The sequence below is a fragment of the Aedes aegypti genome, chromosome 1, assembly GCF_002204515.2.
Source record: "Aedes aegypti strain LVP_AGWG chromosome 1, AaegL5.0 Primary Assembly, whole genome shotgun sequence".
NCBI lineage: Eukaryota > Metazoa > Arthropoda > Insecta > Diptera > Culicidae > Aedes > Aedes aegypti.
In genome coordinates this window covers 21,059,999-21,078,726 of record NC_035107.1, presented here as the reverse complement: position 1 = coordinate 21,078,726, position 18,728 = coordinate 21,059,999, and the positions used below count along the sequence as shown (strand labels likewise).

The 18,728-nt window shown below is 37.5% G+C and overlaps 1 protein-coding gene across 1 annotated transcript in view; it reads left to right on the top strand.

The window, feature by feature from the left end:
• The window catches only part of LOC5576542 (ubiquitin carboxyl-terminal hydrolase 30 homolog), a 32,513-nt gene extending 16,211 nt beyond the window's left edge, over nucleotides 1–16,302 (top strand). The window contains exon 3 of the mRNA XM_021839107.1: nucleotides 15,566–16,302. Coding sequence (XP_021694799.1) covers nucleotides 15,566–15,731 — 166 coding nt within the window. The 3' untranslated portion in view covers nucleotides 15,732–16,302. The remainder of the gene's footprint in view (nucleotides 1–15,565) is intronic.
• Nucleotides 16,303–18,728: the final 2,426 nt, after the last annotated feature.

Genomic DNA, 18,728 nt, shown 5'->3' with positions numbered 1-18,728 from the left:
TTTTACGGATAGTCTCAGCTCCATCGAGGCTATACGTTCAATGAGGCCGGTAAAGCACTCACCGTATTTTCTCAGTGAAATACGATCTAAATTGAGTGCTTTGTCGAATCATACCATCACCTTGGTTTGGGTCCCCTCGCATTGCTCGATTCCGGGCAATGAGAAAGCGGACGCACTCGCCAAGGTGGGCGCTATGGAAGGCGATATTTATGATCGACAAATCGCCTTTGAAGAATTTTTCACAATTGCTCGTCAGCAGACCTTGCTCAGTTGGCAACAAAAATGGGATAAAGGGGATTTGGGCAGGTGGTTACATTCCATTCTCCCGCAGGTGTCAAAGAAGTCGTGGTTTAAAGGGATGAACATGAGTCGCGACTTTATCAAGATAATGTGTCGGCTGATGTCCAACCACTACTCGTTAGGCTCGCATCTCTATCGAATAGGGCTCGCAGATAACAATCGATGTGGTTGTGGAGCTGGTTACCAAGACATCAACCATGTTGTCTGGTACTGTCCCGAATACGGAATTGCCAGATCAAATCTATGTATATCTCTCAGGGCCCGAGGAAAACCAGACAAGGAAGACATTAGAGATGTGTTGGGTAGACTGGACTTTGACTACATGTTACTTGTTTACAAGTTTCTGAAGCAAATCGACGTTTTTGTTTGATAATATGCTTTTTGTTCCGCTTGTCCACCTCGTTTACCCCTTCCCGTTTTTGGATGTCCACCTTGTTTCCCTCGAAACCCGTTTGTTTGTACCGTTACAGGTTGTCGTCATGTCCACTCTGCGTTGATCAGCACCAATAACGCCACTACAATATGCTGCTGTTGAAGATCAACAAGTAAACCCAAAATTCCCATCCCTTCCAAAAATGATTGTTCTCCTTAACCTCGACCAAACCGCGAGTTTTACGGTTCCCCAAAACTAACCTAGATAATAAGAAGCAAATATGATTTTGTAAAATAAATCAATAGAATCCGGCTCCGTAATGCCTAAGAGCGCTTGAGCCTGCTAAATAAATGATAAGATAAAAAAAAAAAAAATCATTTTTAACGTCAAAATTATGATATTGAAGCGCTATCAAATTGTATTATACTTAGACATATGTACTCTTTCGATCAAGCTACGAAAACATTTTCAGTGCCAGTTTTCGCCGGTTTGGAACTAGAAAAGTGCTTAAATTTCACCATCAAAATATCGAATTGTCATGTTCCGACATGCAGGAGCAAATTATATTCGAAGAAACCCTAAAACAGAACCATGTGAACCGGTTACTTTCCATAGAGTTCCAACGATCAATGTGCAGAGAAACCGATGGCTAACATTTTTAGAGCATCTAAAATATCGAAAGGGTATCAGTATACTTAACTCAAAACCGACCTAAATGGCATTCTCACAAATGCCATTGTATTTGGGCCCCTCATGTGACCTAGACTTTCGGTCAAATTTCCAAAATTATATCAGATTCAATTCCTGCATTCAGTACAATAAGACCTTCCTATGTACATATAGTAAATATATACTTGTACATATATAAAATATAAAAAAAAACAACTTGCACGGCTAGTTATTTCTGAGGGAGGTAATGGGTTGTGATGTGAAACATGAAAAATACTCCTCATAAATAGAACAAATGCATCAAATGACCTCCTAATCGGATAAGTAACAAATTATTCTGCTAAGCTATCGATATTTGGTTATCTTAAATAGCTTAATTTACTTGAATTGCATTAAAATATAACAATTTTCATACAAATCTGGTAAAAGTTCATAACTATCTACTAATACTAATGCACAGTCGTCAATAGCATACCTTCTATAGCTGTCAATATACTTAGGGCGCCTTCAGCATCACCAAGCTTGTGGTGTAAAGTCAGGTGGATTTTTCGGGCGGCTGACAGCAGGAACTTCCTACTAGGAAGCTGTTTTTTGAACAATAGGTATTGGTTCAAAATCTCGCTTTTCACATACAGCGCGGAGGTACTTGCAATGGTCAGTTAAATGAAAACCAAAAAATAAACACAAGAGCGGTCGGGCCCTCCGTCATCGTCAACATTTTGACGCTTGTGGTGTATTTCAAAAGCGAGCATTTTTTAAAAGGTGTGCACTACACGATGCTACCGATCTTGATTAATTATATGTAAGGATATGTAAGCTATGATTGTAGTATTGCAATATTAGCTAGAATCCAGTGTTTTATAAATCGTCACTGATGACCCACAAATTTGTAATATTTAATTTTACAATTTGCCCATAATAAAGACTAATCATTAAAATTGAGAAAGTGTTGGTTGATTTGATAAATCAAACTAAACAACCCGATTAGCACATAAAATCTTAAATATTTTGAATCAACTGAGAGATCGAAAAAAAAAATTGAAAACGAAGGTTAATAGCCAATGGATACACATTTTTATTATTTTTTGTTTTATTGGTTTGAACCCAATATTACAAAAATAATATGACACTAAATTTGAAGTGCACAGGTTGATAATTAGACCACGCGACGCCTCTGAAAAATACTTATACTTATGTTGGAAGTTCAACAACAAACGAAACTCCAAAATGAACTTGAATCACCAAACTTCAACGACGAACTTGAATGAAAGGTACTTGAATGCTTGAAAAAACTGCAACTCTTGAATAAAGCACTTGAAGAAATAGTCCCAGCAAATCCACAGAATCGCAAGACAAAGCCTCGAAGGAATGGTCCCAGCGAAACCACGAAATCGCAAACCAAAGCCACGTAGGAATGTTCCCTGCAAATCCACTGAATCGCAATCCAAAGCCTCGTAGGAATGGTCCCAGGAAATCCACGAAATCGCAATCCAAAAACTCGGAAGTATCTGAAATGAGAGAAAAAATTTGACAAGCAGAGAAAAAAAAACCGTTTTGCCTGATCAAGGCCTACTTACCGAGTATGATTTGTTTCAATTTAAAGTCTCTAGAATTTGAAGAATCTCTACTATGCGAATTCCATTACCCACTTGCCCCACGGTACCTTAAATGAATTTAACAAGGAGTAAAAAAAGATAGTTATTGAAGAAATTCCTTTAAAAATAGAATAATTCTATTCGAATTTTGGGTGTAGTTTGTGGTCGAGTTCAAGGGAGAATACATGAAGAAATTTTGAGTTAGACGAAAAACCCCTTCAGTCTACCCAGTGTGTTTCTGGAACAATTTATGAAATTATTTCTTCAACATTTGGAGGAAAAGATTCAACAGTATTCCATAGATGTACATATTGTTGAAATTCTATGAGGAATTCATGAATAAACCTACACACCTAGTTTTTTTTGTCATGCACTCGGCTGTGTGAATCTCGTTTTTATTTTCAATTTTAAGCATGATTTAACTAGTAAATTGTCAGGTTGCTTAGTAACGAAACACGATTTTATAAAACTCGAGATCTCATGGAATTCGCTGTGCATATCTCGTTTAATATAAGCCGAGATTCGGCATACTAAATTAAGTGTTTATGGAATAATTCTGAGATACATTTTCAAAAACACCCTAAAATTTTGTTGAGGAATCACTGAAGAAATTAGTTGTACTTCCAGCACGAGTCATAAATTTATCCCAGGATCGGCAAGCCTCGTAGGATAAATTTATGACTCGTGCTGTAAAAATCACCATTCTGCTACTTGTACCGTATACTACTATTTTTATTCATAGTTTACTAGTTTAAATTTAATTGATTGTTGTTTTCTATGTTGAACCGGTTGAAATGTAAAACAAATAAATTAACAATTAACAATGTTGTTTTTTTTTTTTGTAGAAGAGGGATCTGAGAATAGATGTAGCACAATAATAGTTAGAAGATAAGCCATGTGAATACTTTTATAGTCGATTACAGCTACACGGTGTCTTTGTGGAGCAACTTTATTACAAAAAAATAGGTAAGTCTGAAATTTCGAACTAAAAACAATTAGACTTTGCTCTTTCATTTGCGACCAAAATCAAAATAATCGGTCGGGGGGTCCAGAACATTTTTTTTTATTTTGTGTGAAGTATTCATGGATATGTGTTTTTGTACCGACACACATTGCGTTGAACATAGATACGGGACAAACTGCAAGATCAAACCATTTGAACACCTTGGCTTGGAAGGTAAAGCTATTCTTGCTCAAAAGAGCTGTAATAAGCATATATGACATATGATATACGCATAATTGCAAAACTGTCTCAAACGTCATTTTAGTTATTGTCCACGAAAAACCTTGAAAATCGTACTTAAATTGGTCATAATGATGTAACAAGTTATTAGGAAATATTTTTAATAGGTGAAGATGCTTCGATATCAAACCTCGAATTTTCAAGAGCTTGTTTGTAGATTTGTATCTTGAGAACCTGACAACCTTTTACGTTGAACATTTTATTGATTAGTCGCCACCAGCGAGTGACCAGTGAGTTACCGGTTGTCTGCTTCTCTAGACTTGTGCTTTTGAAAATTCGTGGTTTGGCTTCTATGTATATTCACCCTTAAAACCATTGATAACCGAGTGTGTAGCTCTTTGCTATTAAGCAGATAAACGGACCAAAATAAAAACTGTCACCGCTGGGAGACAGAGGAGGATCTTCTCTTCGTCGTAGCATTGTGAAATAAAGTGTAAATTCATTCGTTTGCTCAGTAATAACAAGCTATGGCTTTTAGGACGAGATCATAAATTATGCGAGATTTCTCTTTTTATTCGTAGGGGATGGTACACAAATTATGTCACGCTAAATTTCAATTTTTTCGACCCCCTTACCCCCCCCCCTTTGGCACACTTTCTGTATGAGTCCTCCGATAATTTTGTAAGGCTTGTCACGCATGGCTTAACCACCTCCCCCCCCTTGGAGCGTGACGTAATTTGTGCATGACCCCTAGATACAAAAGTGACTTATCCGCCTTTCAAATAACACAATTTCAGTTATTCGAATTAACTAGTAGAGGGCTTCGCATGTGATAAACCTTGTTATAAGGCATGTAATATATTTGCCCCATGGTGCTGAAAAATACGCTTATTTGGATGGTATTTGAGAAGTTTCAAATCTTATATTTTTGTGTTATTTTCTTAATGGCACAGTGCTTATGAAAAGATCAGAAACTAACATCATGAGGCTAAAATGGGTTTGGGATTTTTGTACTTGTTTGCAGTTAAGGTGGCCCAAAGACAATGTAGGTTTATACGGAAATTACTATGAAGAAATTTTGAGGTATGTTCCAAACACGCTTGTACTGTAATGTAAGTACAAACTTATTATCCCATTGTAAAAGCTCCTTCTTCAAACCATAATAAAGAAATTTGCTGAAGAGAGAAATTCAATTCGACAGTTAGCAGAAGAGATATTCATGAGTTTGTTTGCTATTATTTAGCTTAACCCCTCTACCGGCAGCTTCATTTTTTCAGCACAAAAATATATTTGAATCGCGATAACTTTTTTGTTTCTCAATATTTTTGAAAAAAAATTCCACAACTTCTCAAAAAACTCTCTTATTTTCAGAATCTGTATCGGTTTTGAGCATTGGTCATCTATATTCGGAGATATTCCAAAATTCCTTGGGGGACCGACGCATAGCCATAACTCTCGTAATTATCTCTGGCTACAGATTTTTTCTCATATTCGGTTATTCGCTTTTCAAAACTAAACTTTGATGAAAGTTTATTGTGAAGAAATTAAACAAATCGGTGTAACTGTTTTTGAGCAATGAGCTTTTATGTTTTGGTACCACTCTAGCCGTAACGAGATCTTGAAAACTTCTTAAAACATCATATTGAAATTTTATATGGAAAGTGTCGGTCCCCCAAGGAACACCGAAATATTTTTAAAACCAGTTGACCAATGGTCAATACCGACATAGATTCCAAAAGTAGAAGAGTTTTTTGAGAAGTTGTGAAAAAATGGTGGAAAAATATAGAGAAACAAAAAAGTTATCGCGATTCAAATATATTTTTGTGCTGAAAAAATGAAGCTGCCGGTAGAGGGGTTAAGCTAAATAATAGCAAACAAACTCATGAATATCTCTTCTGCTAACTGTCGAATTAAATTTCTCTCTTCAGCAAATTTCTTTATTATGGTTTGAAGAATGAGCTTTTACAATGGGATAATAAGTTTGTACTTACATTACAGTACATACCTCAAAATTTCTTCATAGTAATTTCCGTATAAACCTACATTGTCTTTGGGCCACCTTAAATCACTACCTAGAAAGCTGCGAATTTCACAGAACACTATTTTTATAGTAAGGATAGAAAGGAACATATGTGGGATTGAATTCTCAAACATTTTTTAATTTTGAACCGCCCTAATTTACATAAACACATAGATAGGCAAATTCAAACATATGTGCAAGTCTCTCGAAATCAAACAAAAAAAAAAATTACTCTGGACCCCCCGACCGATTATTTTGGTTTTAGCAGCAAATTAACGCGAGAAACCTAGACTTTATTGTGGAGAAGTTTCAGACTTACCTATTTTTTTGTAATAAACTTGTTCTGCGAAACACACCGTGAGCTAGTATCAGCCGTTTGTTTCAAATCTGGAATGATTTGGTAGCTCTGGCACGCTCACGTAAATATCAGAATGAACATATAAATGTCTTCCACGGGGCCACTGACTTCCACCTGGATGATGCAACTTTTTCTACCGGCATTCTCACTAATTGACCAGTCCACTGAAGTTTGCCTATTTTATTCGCCCAGTAGTGTTGTCGATCCTGTTCCTTAATAAATGTGCTTAGAGAGCCAAGAGTAAGCGTTTTATACAGGGAAAATTGACAATGGTGGCTCATTGAGGTATGCTTGCATTCATCGTTGCTCTCTTTGCATTATTATTGAAAACTGATTTAGTTTTTGAAACACTTTTCAGTGTTGTGCGAAAAACGATCGCGAGGTGTTTTGGCGAAGTTGTTAACGAAATAATGGATCTATGAAATCAGATAAACCTTTGTCAAGCAACAGTGTTGAATGTTATTTCCCTTTGCAAGTTGCGGGCCCCTAAGCTCGTTACGTAATCCTAAAACGAGATATTCACAGTCAGTACACGTGTGCTTACTACACGGGAAACATTATTATCATTCGTCACAAGCGTTATATGGCTCTTCAACAAAATCATCTACATCTCCATAAAGCACTACTTCAGCACCAACACATCTGAACTTGCTTCTTTCTCTACATGCAGCCATATAGGTTTGGGTAGAGTGAAGGGCATTACAAGCTTATTTTAGTTGTCCATCTTTAAAATAGTGAAACCCTGCTTTGCTGCACTGATTTCAATAAAGTCATCGTCTGCAAAATCAAGGATTATATGCGACAAAACGCAATATTGAACAGTCATTTCGGAAACTCATCTCTTTCCATACCATGTAATTTTCCAAAAAAAAGCTCCTCGTCTACAACTCTTACACTTCATTGCATTGCCAGCTTAATCAGCTTGAAGTATTATTTTTAAGCCTTTAATATTACCGTTAGATTGGCTTTTCAGTCTTGACAAAATTCAAAACTGAAATTTTATTTTATCCAACGTTTCGGTCCGTTTGGGACCTTCCTCAGGGACTCAATTGTTACAGTCCTTTCGTCCAGTGTGGTTCGATAGAACCTGTAACTGTCTGGTGGATCGATTTTTCCCGCACAACCGCAGTCAGTTTAGGAAGCTTTTTCGGTGGGAAAATCGAACTCAAAGCTGCGCACCGGAATTTAGTACCTGGTCGAATATCGATCACCATTGGAAAAGCGATGGTGATCGATATTCAACTAGGCAGTTATGTAAAATGGAATTCCTAGTGATGTTGATACTTAAGTAGTACTTATTGGGGATTTGTTTGAAGTTGTAAAAAAAAAATGTTAATCTTCGAACACTTGTGACATATGACAATCATGTTTCCCGTCTAGTTGTAATCCTATTGTGACTGGAATGTTGAATATGACATTTTTTACACAAAAGGCTGAGGGCAATACTCGCTGGAAAACTAGACGTAAACAATAGTAGTACCAAATGTACAAAGAAACAAATTTTATTATGCAAAATAAATACGGCAGACTTTGGTGGGCTGGTCACTTAGTGTGAAAGTCAAAAAATAAGCTGAAAATTAGTAATATTCTGCATTGAATGTTTCACGTTTATCGAAAGTAACATCAATAGGGTCCTAAAGCTCTGTCCCAATTTTAGTGCCAAACGCTTAAGTTTAGGCCAAAAACACATGTTTACTCAATTTTGTATTTTTTTTGTTGGTTTAAGTCTAAAAATTTTTTTCATGTTCCGTTAGATTTTGTCACACCTCTTGGCCTAAACTCAAAATTTGGGTATATTTTGTTTTCCGTGTCCCTTCCGAAATGTCAGTTAGGAACAACCCCAGTGTTAAAACTAAAACCCCTGTGGTGTTTTTGTCGACTAAGCGAACGTCAAACATGATCAAAAGTGTCAAGGTTCATTTATGAATCCTATTTTAAAATTAAAGTTTAAATATGATATAGCCGTTATTTGAGCGGGAAAAATTGCTAAAGTAGTTACAGTAACATGCTCTTTCGTGTTACTAAATAAAAACAAGATTTCATTGAACATTTTTGGACCCTATTGTATATAAGAATTTTTTCTTAGATTTCATTTTATTGAACTAAGCTTATTGGTTTAAGCCATGTGGGCTTCATGTCCGTGCGGTTAGTGTCGTCAGGCAGTTGAGCGCACCGTTCGATCGTCAGTTGGGGTGTGGGTTCGATTCCCGCTGCGGCCATTGAAACTTTTCGATAGGAATGTTTCTAGGCTGTACCATTGGAGCATGCTTGTCCGTTGTCTAGTGTTAAGTTACAGTCTGTGCTGCTAAATGGCTAAAGACGGTGTCCGTGTCTTTTAAAACATATTTAAGCCACTCTGGTATGTTAAGTCAGTTGTAAATATTTCTCGATTACTTTTTCAAATCGACGTAAGTAACTTTCATACGGATTTAAGAAAATTAATTAAGAAGAATCACAACCTGTCTTCTAAAACTGTTTTAAAATGAATCACCTTTTTAACATTTTTTCGCCGTGTACGTCGCTTAAATTTTGCATACAATCAGCTCGCGTTCAAAAACTAGAAAGTTTCTATTATTTCCCATGAAAATCATTTTAACAAAATGATTAGCCGTTTCATTCAGTTACTTGCGACGTTTTTCTACCAGTGTAAAATCGGCTCAAGTAGTGTAGTGTTTTGAGTCGTGGTTAAGTAACTTTGTCTTTCCATACAACGGAGCGGTGAAAGTAGCGGTTGGGTTGCGAAACTTGAAATTCTTACTTACGCCGTTTTGTAATTTCGGAAGAAGAGCGGAACGTGTGGAATTTCGTCTGTGAAACACGTAGGATCGATAAAGTAAGTTTGTTCACTTTTCTGACTTGAGACTATTTGAATAAGTTTTCGAGATTTCAAATTGTAACTACGGTAACGATTGATTGTAACTACGGTATTCTAGTTGAGAACAGTTGGGCCAACTTTTGAGCGTTATTGTAGTTTTTTTCAGTGCTATTGCAAAATTTTAATAAGGATTATATTGAATTTTTAAGTCAAAAACTTCAAATCTAGCTTTCTCGAGATTCCTCCTAGGGATATTTTTAAAAATTGGTCCAGAGGTGTAGAATGACCTCAGAAATCGAACCCTGTACTCAGATTTGATGGACAATTTTTTTTTACATAATAACGGTCTGTTGGGGCACCGTGAATAGAGAACGCCAAACAATCGAAAACTCATCTCGAATTCGCGTTACTTGATATTCAGAAGGCCTATGTCGGCTATGGAATAATTTAAGGAATAATTGGAGAAACACGTTTAAGAAATATCTAGAGGAGTATACATAAAATCCTTAGAGGAATTGCTCACGAAAAACGAGGAGCTTTCTCTAATTACTTTAATGATAATATTTTGCTAACAATATATTTGGCAGAAACTTTTTGAGTTTCCTAACAGATTTGATAAAACCTTCGAATAATTTCTGGCAAGATGTTTTGCAAAATACTGATTGTTTGGTGAACCTATCAGTGTCCCAATCTATCTTGACATACTTGTTGTATAAATACGAGCGCTAGAGACAATCTTTGAATAATTCAAACACAACATTTATTCCCGTAATATTTTTTTCATCGTCTATAGGGGAGGAGGCATTGTCATTGCCCCCTCTGGCTACGCCCATGACATCAAACATCATCATCAATTTTAATGTAAACGTGGTACTACTTGAACTAAAACAACAAAATAGATAATAATAAATTGCAGGGTAAAAACCCTTCTTATAAGTTATAACCATAAGAAGGGTATAAAGATCGCTTGAAAAACTGACTTTTGATCCGAGGCCCGGGGGGCCAAGTCTCATATACCAATCGATAGAGCTCGACGAACTAAGCACATGTCCGTGTGTGTGTTACAAAAATGTCACTCGATTATCTCAGCCGTTTGTCAACCGATTTAAACACTTTTAGCTCTAAATGAAAGCTACAACATTCCCATAGAACGCTATTGAATTTCATTGCGATCGGACATTTCGTTACAGAGCTATGATTCAAACAGTATCGTGAAGTACTAGAAAAAGCTTTGAATGGAATCTTGTATCACGCACGAATAATTTTCCGCGAAATCCATATGGCACATTGTTTCTTTGTTTTCAACTAGTGATTCCTTTTTAGCTCTTATAAATTTATGTTGTTTATCTACTTTGAATTGATGCACAAGAAACTTCTCTGTGAGATTTTTCAAGTTTTCTATAAAATCATTTACATTTTCCTCTTTGTTGATAATTTCACAACGAGGAGAAATAATCCAAAAACAATACTTAACTTCTTCAACGTTGTTTTCATCTAAGCGATTGGCAAAAAAAACTAGTTTCTTTAATTAACAATCCTCACAGGACCTCAAGTAACAATCATCTGTACTATCTGGACATATCATTTGACTAGTCAAAAAGGTGTTAAGTTTTTTTTCTGTATTATGAACTTCAAAGCAATTAGTTTTTTTTTCAAAGCATCAACCATGAATTTCATATTCTCATGTATCATGCAAACACAAACATTCATGGCCGATGAATCCTTTGTATAAACACATTGTTTTGGTTTAAGTTTCCAGAACGATGTGAATGAGACAGATTCCTGTTCACTCTTACAGGTTTCCAAATATTGTTTATATAAAGTATCCAAAGGGTCAAGCAAAAGGCGTTTTTGAAAATTTTGGCGCACTCCATTGGGTAACTTAATAGATATGGTATCTTTCAAGCCAGGAAATGGCCGACTGATATCATCCCTTAGGTAAAAATTTGAAACTATGTCTTGGACATCTGATCCATGCGAGGGTCACCCTACTTTTGAAAGTGGTTGAATCCCTAAATTGTATTTTTTTTGATTCAGTTATAACGTATTGAGACACGTCAAAATGAGCTTTAACTTTGGCATATGACCAATTCCTAGGAAGTAATTTTAGAAGTTCAATTTGCTTGTCAGGTTCGGCTTTTGTAACAGCAGAGTTCAAACAGCAAGTTCAAACATCGGCAATATTAGGCGGAAACCAAGTCTTTATTTTACTCAAAATTTGATTGAACATTTCGTCCATAGAAGCATTGCGATAGTTACTACTAGAAGCATCCAAACGTGAAGATTTTACTTGAAAAGCTTGAGCTTGAGCTTGATTGGCCGCCCGTGGATGCTCTCCAGTATCGCCAGATCAGCTGCACTTACACAAGGAACCAACCGAATGACTGCTTGGGACTAACAGGCATCCTCAGTGTATAAGTGCTGATGATCTTCTATTTTTAGGCAACAATGGCACCTGCCACGTCAGAATGCAGACCAATGAGGGGAAGGGGGAGGAATTGATGATGCATTGAGCTGACTCCCACGTAGACCGTATATTCCACTGCATCCACGTCAGTTCATGCGGGAGTGTATGGATTGGGGGAAAGGCATGGCAGAGAGGTTTGCTTTTGTGGTTAGCAGACTGCCTATGTATCAGGCGTAAGAAATGCGTGCGCGTGGAAGTAGGAAGCGTTAGGGAAACGGTTTCTTGTCCGTCTCTGGTTCTAGCGTTTGCTATGAACGAATAGTTTGAGTGTGTTATATTTAGAATGGAAGATAGAAGCAAGTGAGAGATATACAACTACAAAGTACGAGGAAAGGGACGGGCCTGGGATTGAACCCATGACCTTCTGCATATGAAGCAGAAGCGGTAGCCATCAGACCACCAACCCCGTCACTAGTGAAGATTTTACTTGAAAAGAAATTTCCAAGAATTTAGCAAGCTCTTGTATTTTTTGTACATTATTTATAGAACCAACTGACTCACCCGAGGAAGGAGTTTCCTTTGGCGACGCCAACGAAGATAGTGGTGAAACTTGTTCCTCAAACGCCATTGCTTCTGGAAGATCCGTTACGAGAGCCTTCTGGTCACCGGTAATCGAGCACTTCACGCAAATTTTCATCTTTTCCGTAATCCACCGAACTCCATTCGAATGAAGCTTACTGATGAGGCCTTGGCTGATCGATCGTAGATTTGTCCTTACTGATTTGTGGCCGTCCAGTCCGAAGGGGTTACAGCATAAAGAATTGTATTCGTAATATTGAACTTTGTCCATTTCAACAGCTTCGGGAAAACTTTTTTCACTTTCCAAAAATTAATAACGAGGAATATACAGCTGATAGACAACACTTGCACTTTCTCACTGCTCTTTGTTAGTTTTTGGTAAACTTATGATTCTCAAGCCATTTCAACGCTTTAAACTTGAATTGGTAAATACCTATTTGTCATATTGTCTACCCATTTATTTTACTGTCAATTTTGTAGTTACCTAACAGAAAAAAAACGCCTACATTCTGATTGAAGAAAACTTTGTTTCTATGTAGTTTCGTTCTTAAGAAATTTTGTTTATGAACTTATAAATTTGTAAATATATGGTTCAAACAGCTCAGCAATATTTGATCATGTTTTAGGAACGAAAAACGAGCGTATTGAAAAATATTGTAGGATTGGATCTTATTGATCGCTCTTTTCAAATATACTTTGTTTGAAAGCTGGAATAGCTAATCGGGTTTTCATTATTTGTTTTCATAAACAGTGAAAAATGTCCTGGGAAACTGATTCCATTTCAAAAATTTCATATTTTTTAGATAATTTGAATCCGGTTCGACAAGTCATGATGAGTCTTGAGTCATGATTTTTAAACGAAAAGGCATGTATGGCAAATCTTTGCATTTTTTACAAAATTGACCATAGATCAGGAACTAAAGAAAAGTACATCCTAAAAGTTACCAGAATTGAAGTTTATGAAGTTTCTTTCTAAAAAATATTTTATTAAAAATTTTCCGCGAGTTCGGGCATAGATTTTCCAGCTTTTCTTTATGAATTTTCACAACGGTGGAAAATTTTGTGGAAAACTTTTTCCAGTTCATATTTTTTTGGATTTCTGAGAAAATTTGCTTAAATTTTCATATAAAAACTTTGTTTCTACAATGTTTCGTTCTTGAGTTATGATTTTTCAAAGAAAAGTCTTATATGGCACATCTGGACATTTTTCACAAAATTGGCCATAACTCAAAAACGAAAAAAAAAAGTGCATTCCAAAAATTTCAGTGATTAAAGCTTATAAAATTACCTTCTCGAAAATATTTTTTTGAAAATTTTCCACGAGTTCGGGCATAGTTTTTCCGGCTTTTCTTTACGAATTTTCCCAACGGTGGAAAATTTTGTGGAAAACTTTTTCCAGTTCATTTTTTTTTATTTTTGAGAAAATTTGCTTAAATTTTCATATAAAAACTTTGTTTCTACGATGCTTCGTTCTTGAGTTATGATTTTTCAAAGTAAGTAGTGTCAAAAGAAAACAAAAAATATCCACCTGAGTTTCCCGAAAAATAGGCGACCCTGAATTTTTCTCAATTTTTTTTTATTCATATATCCATGAGCCCTGCCTGTGGAAAAAGTTTCATGAAAATCTGAGACCCTTCGGCCCAAACCCGTACGGTGATAAAAAAATCCCCAATTGTTCTAACTTTTCTAGGGAAAACATAGAAGCGTTTTTTTTCAAAAGCTTTGGAATAAGCCTTTGTGTAAGAACTCGTATAGAATCTGTGGGAAATCTCCTAGAAATAACAACTGGAGAAATAGGTGAAAGAGTCTGTGAAAAAACATCTGCACTAGGATTTTTTTTTCAGAGTAATCTTTGTAAAAAATACTAGAGGTCGTAGCGTTGGAAGGATTTTCTGGACTAAATTTCAAAGAAATTCCTATAAGCAGCCCTTGAGAAGTCGCTGGAAGCATTCCTGGAGAAATTCCTGAAAGAATTTGAGAAGGAATCCCTGGAGCATTCTTTGGGATCTGAGAAAAATATCATTAGGAGCTTTTGGAATAGTGGCGTAATAGTCTCTGAAGGATTGTCTAAGCATCTAGAATTTCACACCAGGATACGATTCACTACAAGCAGATTAAGGCAAAAAAGTGACTTGAAAAGAAATTGGATTAAAATAGAGACTTTACAGACTTTACATCAAAAATTGAAACTTTTTTTTAAAACTCGCTTTAAAGTAGTGATCAAGACTCTAAAAAGAGACCTACTTACTTGTACTAGGGGTACCGGGGGCAGTATGGACACCCCCAAGTTGACCGATAATGTAGCTCTTGATTGAATCTTGAATTATTTATGCTATATTCAAAAATATAGTAGATTTTTTTCTGGTACTTTAAGACATTGAAAAACTTATATGAAAATTTCCTATACTGTTGGGGCAATATGGACACCGGGTGACAAAGTAGAGCTGACACTTCAAAGAGAAAAAAATATAACTTCAAATACAAAATTATCCAAAAATATTTAGCATTCAATGCAATGATTATGAAGCGGAACCACAAATCAGTTGAAAATCGTCAATTCTTGATTAAAACTAACCTGGAGGCAATATTGAAATCATCTCTATGAAAAATGTCGTAAATTGGTTTTAATCATGTTTCCAGTGGCACAGTGACCTGTCACTATGGTTTCCTGAATATGAACTTCATTTTTCGAGGTTTTGAGAACGATCGCGGGACAATTTTCCTATAAACATTAGGGTGTCCATACTGCCCCATGGGGGTGTCCACTTTGCCCCGCTAGCTTGATGGCGACTACCAAATATAAGCTTTTTTTAAACCTATTTTTGAAAACAAAATATTTTTTTTCCCAAATATGCAACCATATTTAACAAATGCTTAAGAACTCTAAAAAGCATACTGCACATAAAAAACAGTATAATATTCATGTCCTCACAGTCAAAATAGGCAAATTCCTTAGGGTGTCCATACTGCCCCGTATTCCCCTAAAATTAAAACACAGAACATCGCTGTAATAGCGGCGCAGTCGAATGACATATTCTACCATGTATCACTAATTCAAAATAATTTCCCTGATTACGGCAGAAATTCCCTGAAAATTCCAGGTTATTCAAGGTAGTAGACACCCTGTGTGAAAGGAAATTATTTTGATTTTACAAACATGCTAAAATCGAATTGAATTACTTTTCGTCATTAACCCTGTGATCGTAGTTTTGTGAGTAACTCAACTGTTGAGTGAATCTAATTGAATTTCTCGTTTTCGCAAACAGGTGGTACTACACGTCGGACACGGTGGTCAAGGAGGTGACCATCGAAGAGGTGCTGAGCACTCCGGCGTACATGCTGTTCTACGATCGGGGACCGTCTTCGAAGTATACCCAGCCGGGAGGCGGCGGCGGAGGAGGAGGCCACGGCATGTCCGGGACGTCCGGTTGAACGTCCCAATTCCTAGCACTGAGAGAGCGAGGCGATATGGTAAGTTCGTAGAGAATCGTAGTGACGTTACGCAATTTAAGCAATTACGCGGCGACTAGTCCGGGTATGGTTTTAAGAGATTTCCAAAGAATTTCATAAGATGGGGGGAGGGAACTACTATTTCCACCGGATCGATATTATAAACGAAGAAGATTTATTGAAATCGCGAACAGGAAACGGTCGACTAACTACAGAATTTAAACCAATATAGAAACTATTTCAAAACTTCAGGCATTTATTTGAAGACTTGTGTCGAAAGCACCAGCCATTTGTCTATTCTATACTTAAGTTTTTAGTTGTAGAAAAAAAAATGAAAAATATTGAATGTGTTGAATGTTGAACTAGACTAACTGTAAATACATTTTAAACTGCCGTTCTAAGCATAAATGTTTCGTCCTGATTAATCTACCTTGTATTTGTTTAGCGAAATTTCTACTCCCTTTAGCTTGATTTCTTGTTAGTGCCATACCCTTTGAGTGCTTCAAACGATTCGAACTCATTGCAATAAAAATAATTACTGAGAATGTATCGATCGTGATTGTTTTAAATTGCTTTATTGAGACTCCCTCTAACTTTGAAATAAAAATAGTAAAATTTTTCAAATTATTCCAAAACTTTACATTATTCATCGTTTGAGTTGTCAAGGCTGAGAAATTGTAATTTAAAATTTTGCGGCGTATTAATAAGTGTATTTAACATTGCTCAGAACGGCAGTAGCTTAAGCCAATCTTACCTATCGATGCGTGTTGAGAGTTACAAGATATTCTCGAAAGTGATTCATAATATTCCGTGCATGAATCTATCTATTGGTCAAGTTTAACTATACCGCTACGAAGCAAGAATGGCTTCTTCAACAGGTTCGCAACTTACTTCTTTGGAGCCACCATTCGTTGAAATTGGGCACTGATTGGATTGTTTCTGCGATGGCACACTGAACGTTTGCTCCAAATCAGCCCAATATAGGATGGTGTTGCCAATATGGCCTTTAGATAAACCTTAATAACATATCTAGGGAGCCGGATCCTATTCTTGGCACTTTTTATTCACTTCGGCAGTGGGTTTTTTTTTTAAAGGTACTGAGCTCAAATTTGGCCACAATATGCGTCATATTGGAAAGATCAGCGCCCACCGGCTGACGAACGAGAACGGCCTACGACTGATAGATTTTGCCGCCTTCAAGAATATGGCCATTCGTAGCAACTATTTCCAGCACAGCCTCTCGTGTCGGTACACCTGGAGATCACTTCAGCAGACAGAATCGCAAATCGACCACGTTTTGATCGATAGACGGCACTTCTCCGACATAACCGACGTCAGAACCTATCGTGGCGCTAACATTGACTCCGACCACTACCTGGTGATGATGAAACTGTGCCCAAAACTATTCGTCATCAACGATGTACGGTACCGACGCCCGCCTCGGTACAATCTAGCGCGACTGAAACAACCAGACATCGTACGCGCAGCATCTTGAGGCAGCGTTGCCGGATGAGGGCGAGCTTGATAGGGACCCTCTTGAGGACTGCTAGAGGACAGTCAAAGCAGCCATTAACGACGCTGCCGAAAGCATTGTCGGATATGTGGCACGGAGCTCAAGAAACGATTGGTTCGGCGAGAAGTGCCAGGAGGTTTTAGAGGAGAAGAATGCAGCGCGGGCTGCAATGCTGCAGCATGATACGCGGCAAAACGAGGAACGATACAGACTGAAGCGGAAACAGCAAACCCGCCTATTCCGGAACAAAAAGCGCCGCCTGGAAGAGGTGGAATGCCAAGAGATGGAGTTGCTGTACCGTTCTCAAGAAACGCGGAAGTTCTATCAGAAGCTCAACACATCCCGCAAAAGCTTCGTGTCGCGAGCTGAAATGTGCAGGGATGAGGGTAGGAGCATCTTGACGGACGGACGCGAGGTGATCGAAAGCTGGTAGCCGCACTACGATGAACACCTGAATGGAGCAGAGAACACAGGCCCAGAAGGTCAGGACAGCGAAGGCGATGGTTACGTCAGCACAGCGGACAGTGGAAATCAACCAGCTCCCACGATGGCGGAAGTTAAGTATGCCATTCAACAGCTCAAGAACAACAAGACCGCTGGCAAGGATGGTATCGGAGCCGAACTCATCAAGATGGGCCCGGGCAGGTTGGCCGCTTGTCTGCATCGGCTGACAGTCAGAATCTGGGAAACGGAACAGCTACCGGAGGAGCGGAAACAAGGCGTTATATGCCCTATCTACAAAAAGGGCAACAAACTGGAGTGTGAAAATTATCGTGCAATCACTATCCTAAACGTCGCCTACAAAGTGCTTCCCAGATTCTCTTCCGTCGTCTATCACCTATAGCAAACGAGTTCGTGGGAAGTTATCAAGCAGGTTTCATCGACGGCCGCTCGACAACGGACCAGATCTTTTCCGTGCGGCAAATCCTCCAGAAATGCCGTGAGTACCAGGTCGTTCAGTCACGGTCGCCATGTACTACTAGTGGAACATGAATCACTTCGTCTTGTAACTCTCAAAACACGTTCTCTTCTTCATAATGAGTGTTCTTTTTTTCTATGCCGGGAAGCGATATTACACCTAAGACCTATTGTAAAGAAGATATAGATGTAAGTCAGTTGTCTATTATTACACAAAAAGTTATGCTTTAGCTTTAACAAACAAAAAATCAATCATATTCCATCGAGCATGAATCGAAATCGATAAAAACCGACTCATTGTTGCCTATAGGATTTGTTGAACGAATTATAAGAAAATTGCATAGCGTTTAATGATTGTTGAAGCATTTTTACCCCGCCAGAGATGTATGCGTGCATAGTTTTCCCCAGTCCTTAGATCTACTTGATGAGAATGGTATGTAAAAATCGATAATTTTGCAAGCGAAATTTGAACAATTGTAATGCTTCTTGAAGGTAGATCAACCAAAAGTCACCGTAGCTTGGCAGTCATTCGCGCACTAGGTAATGTT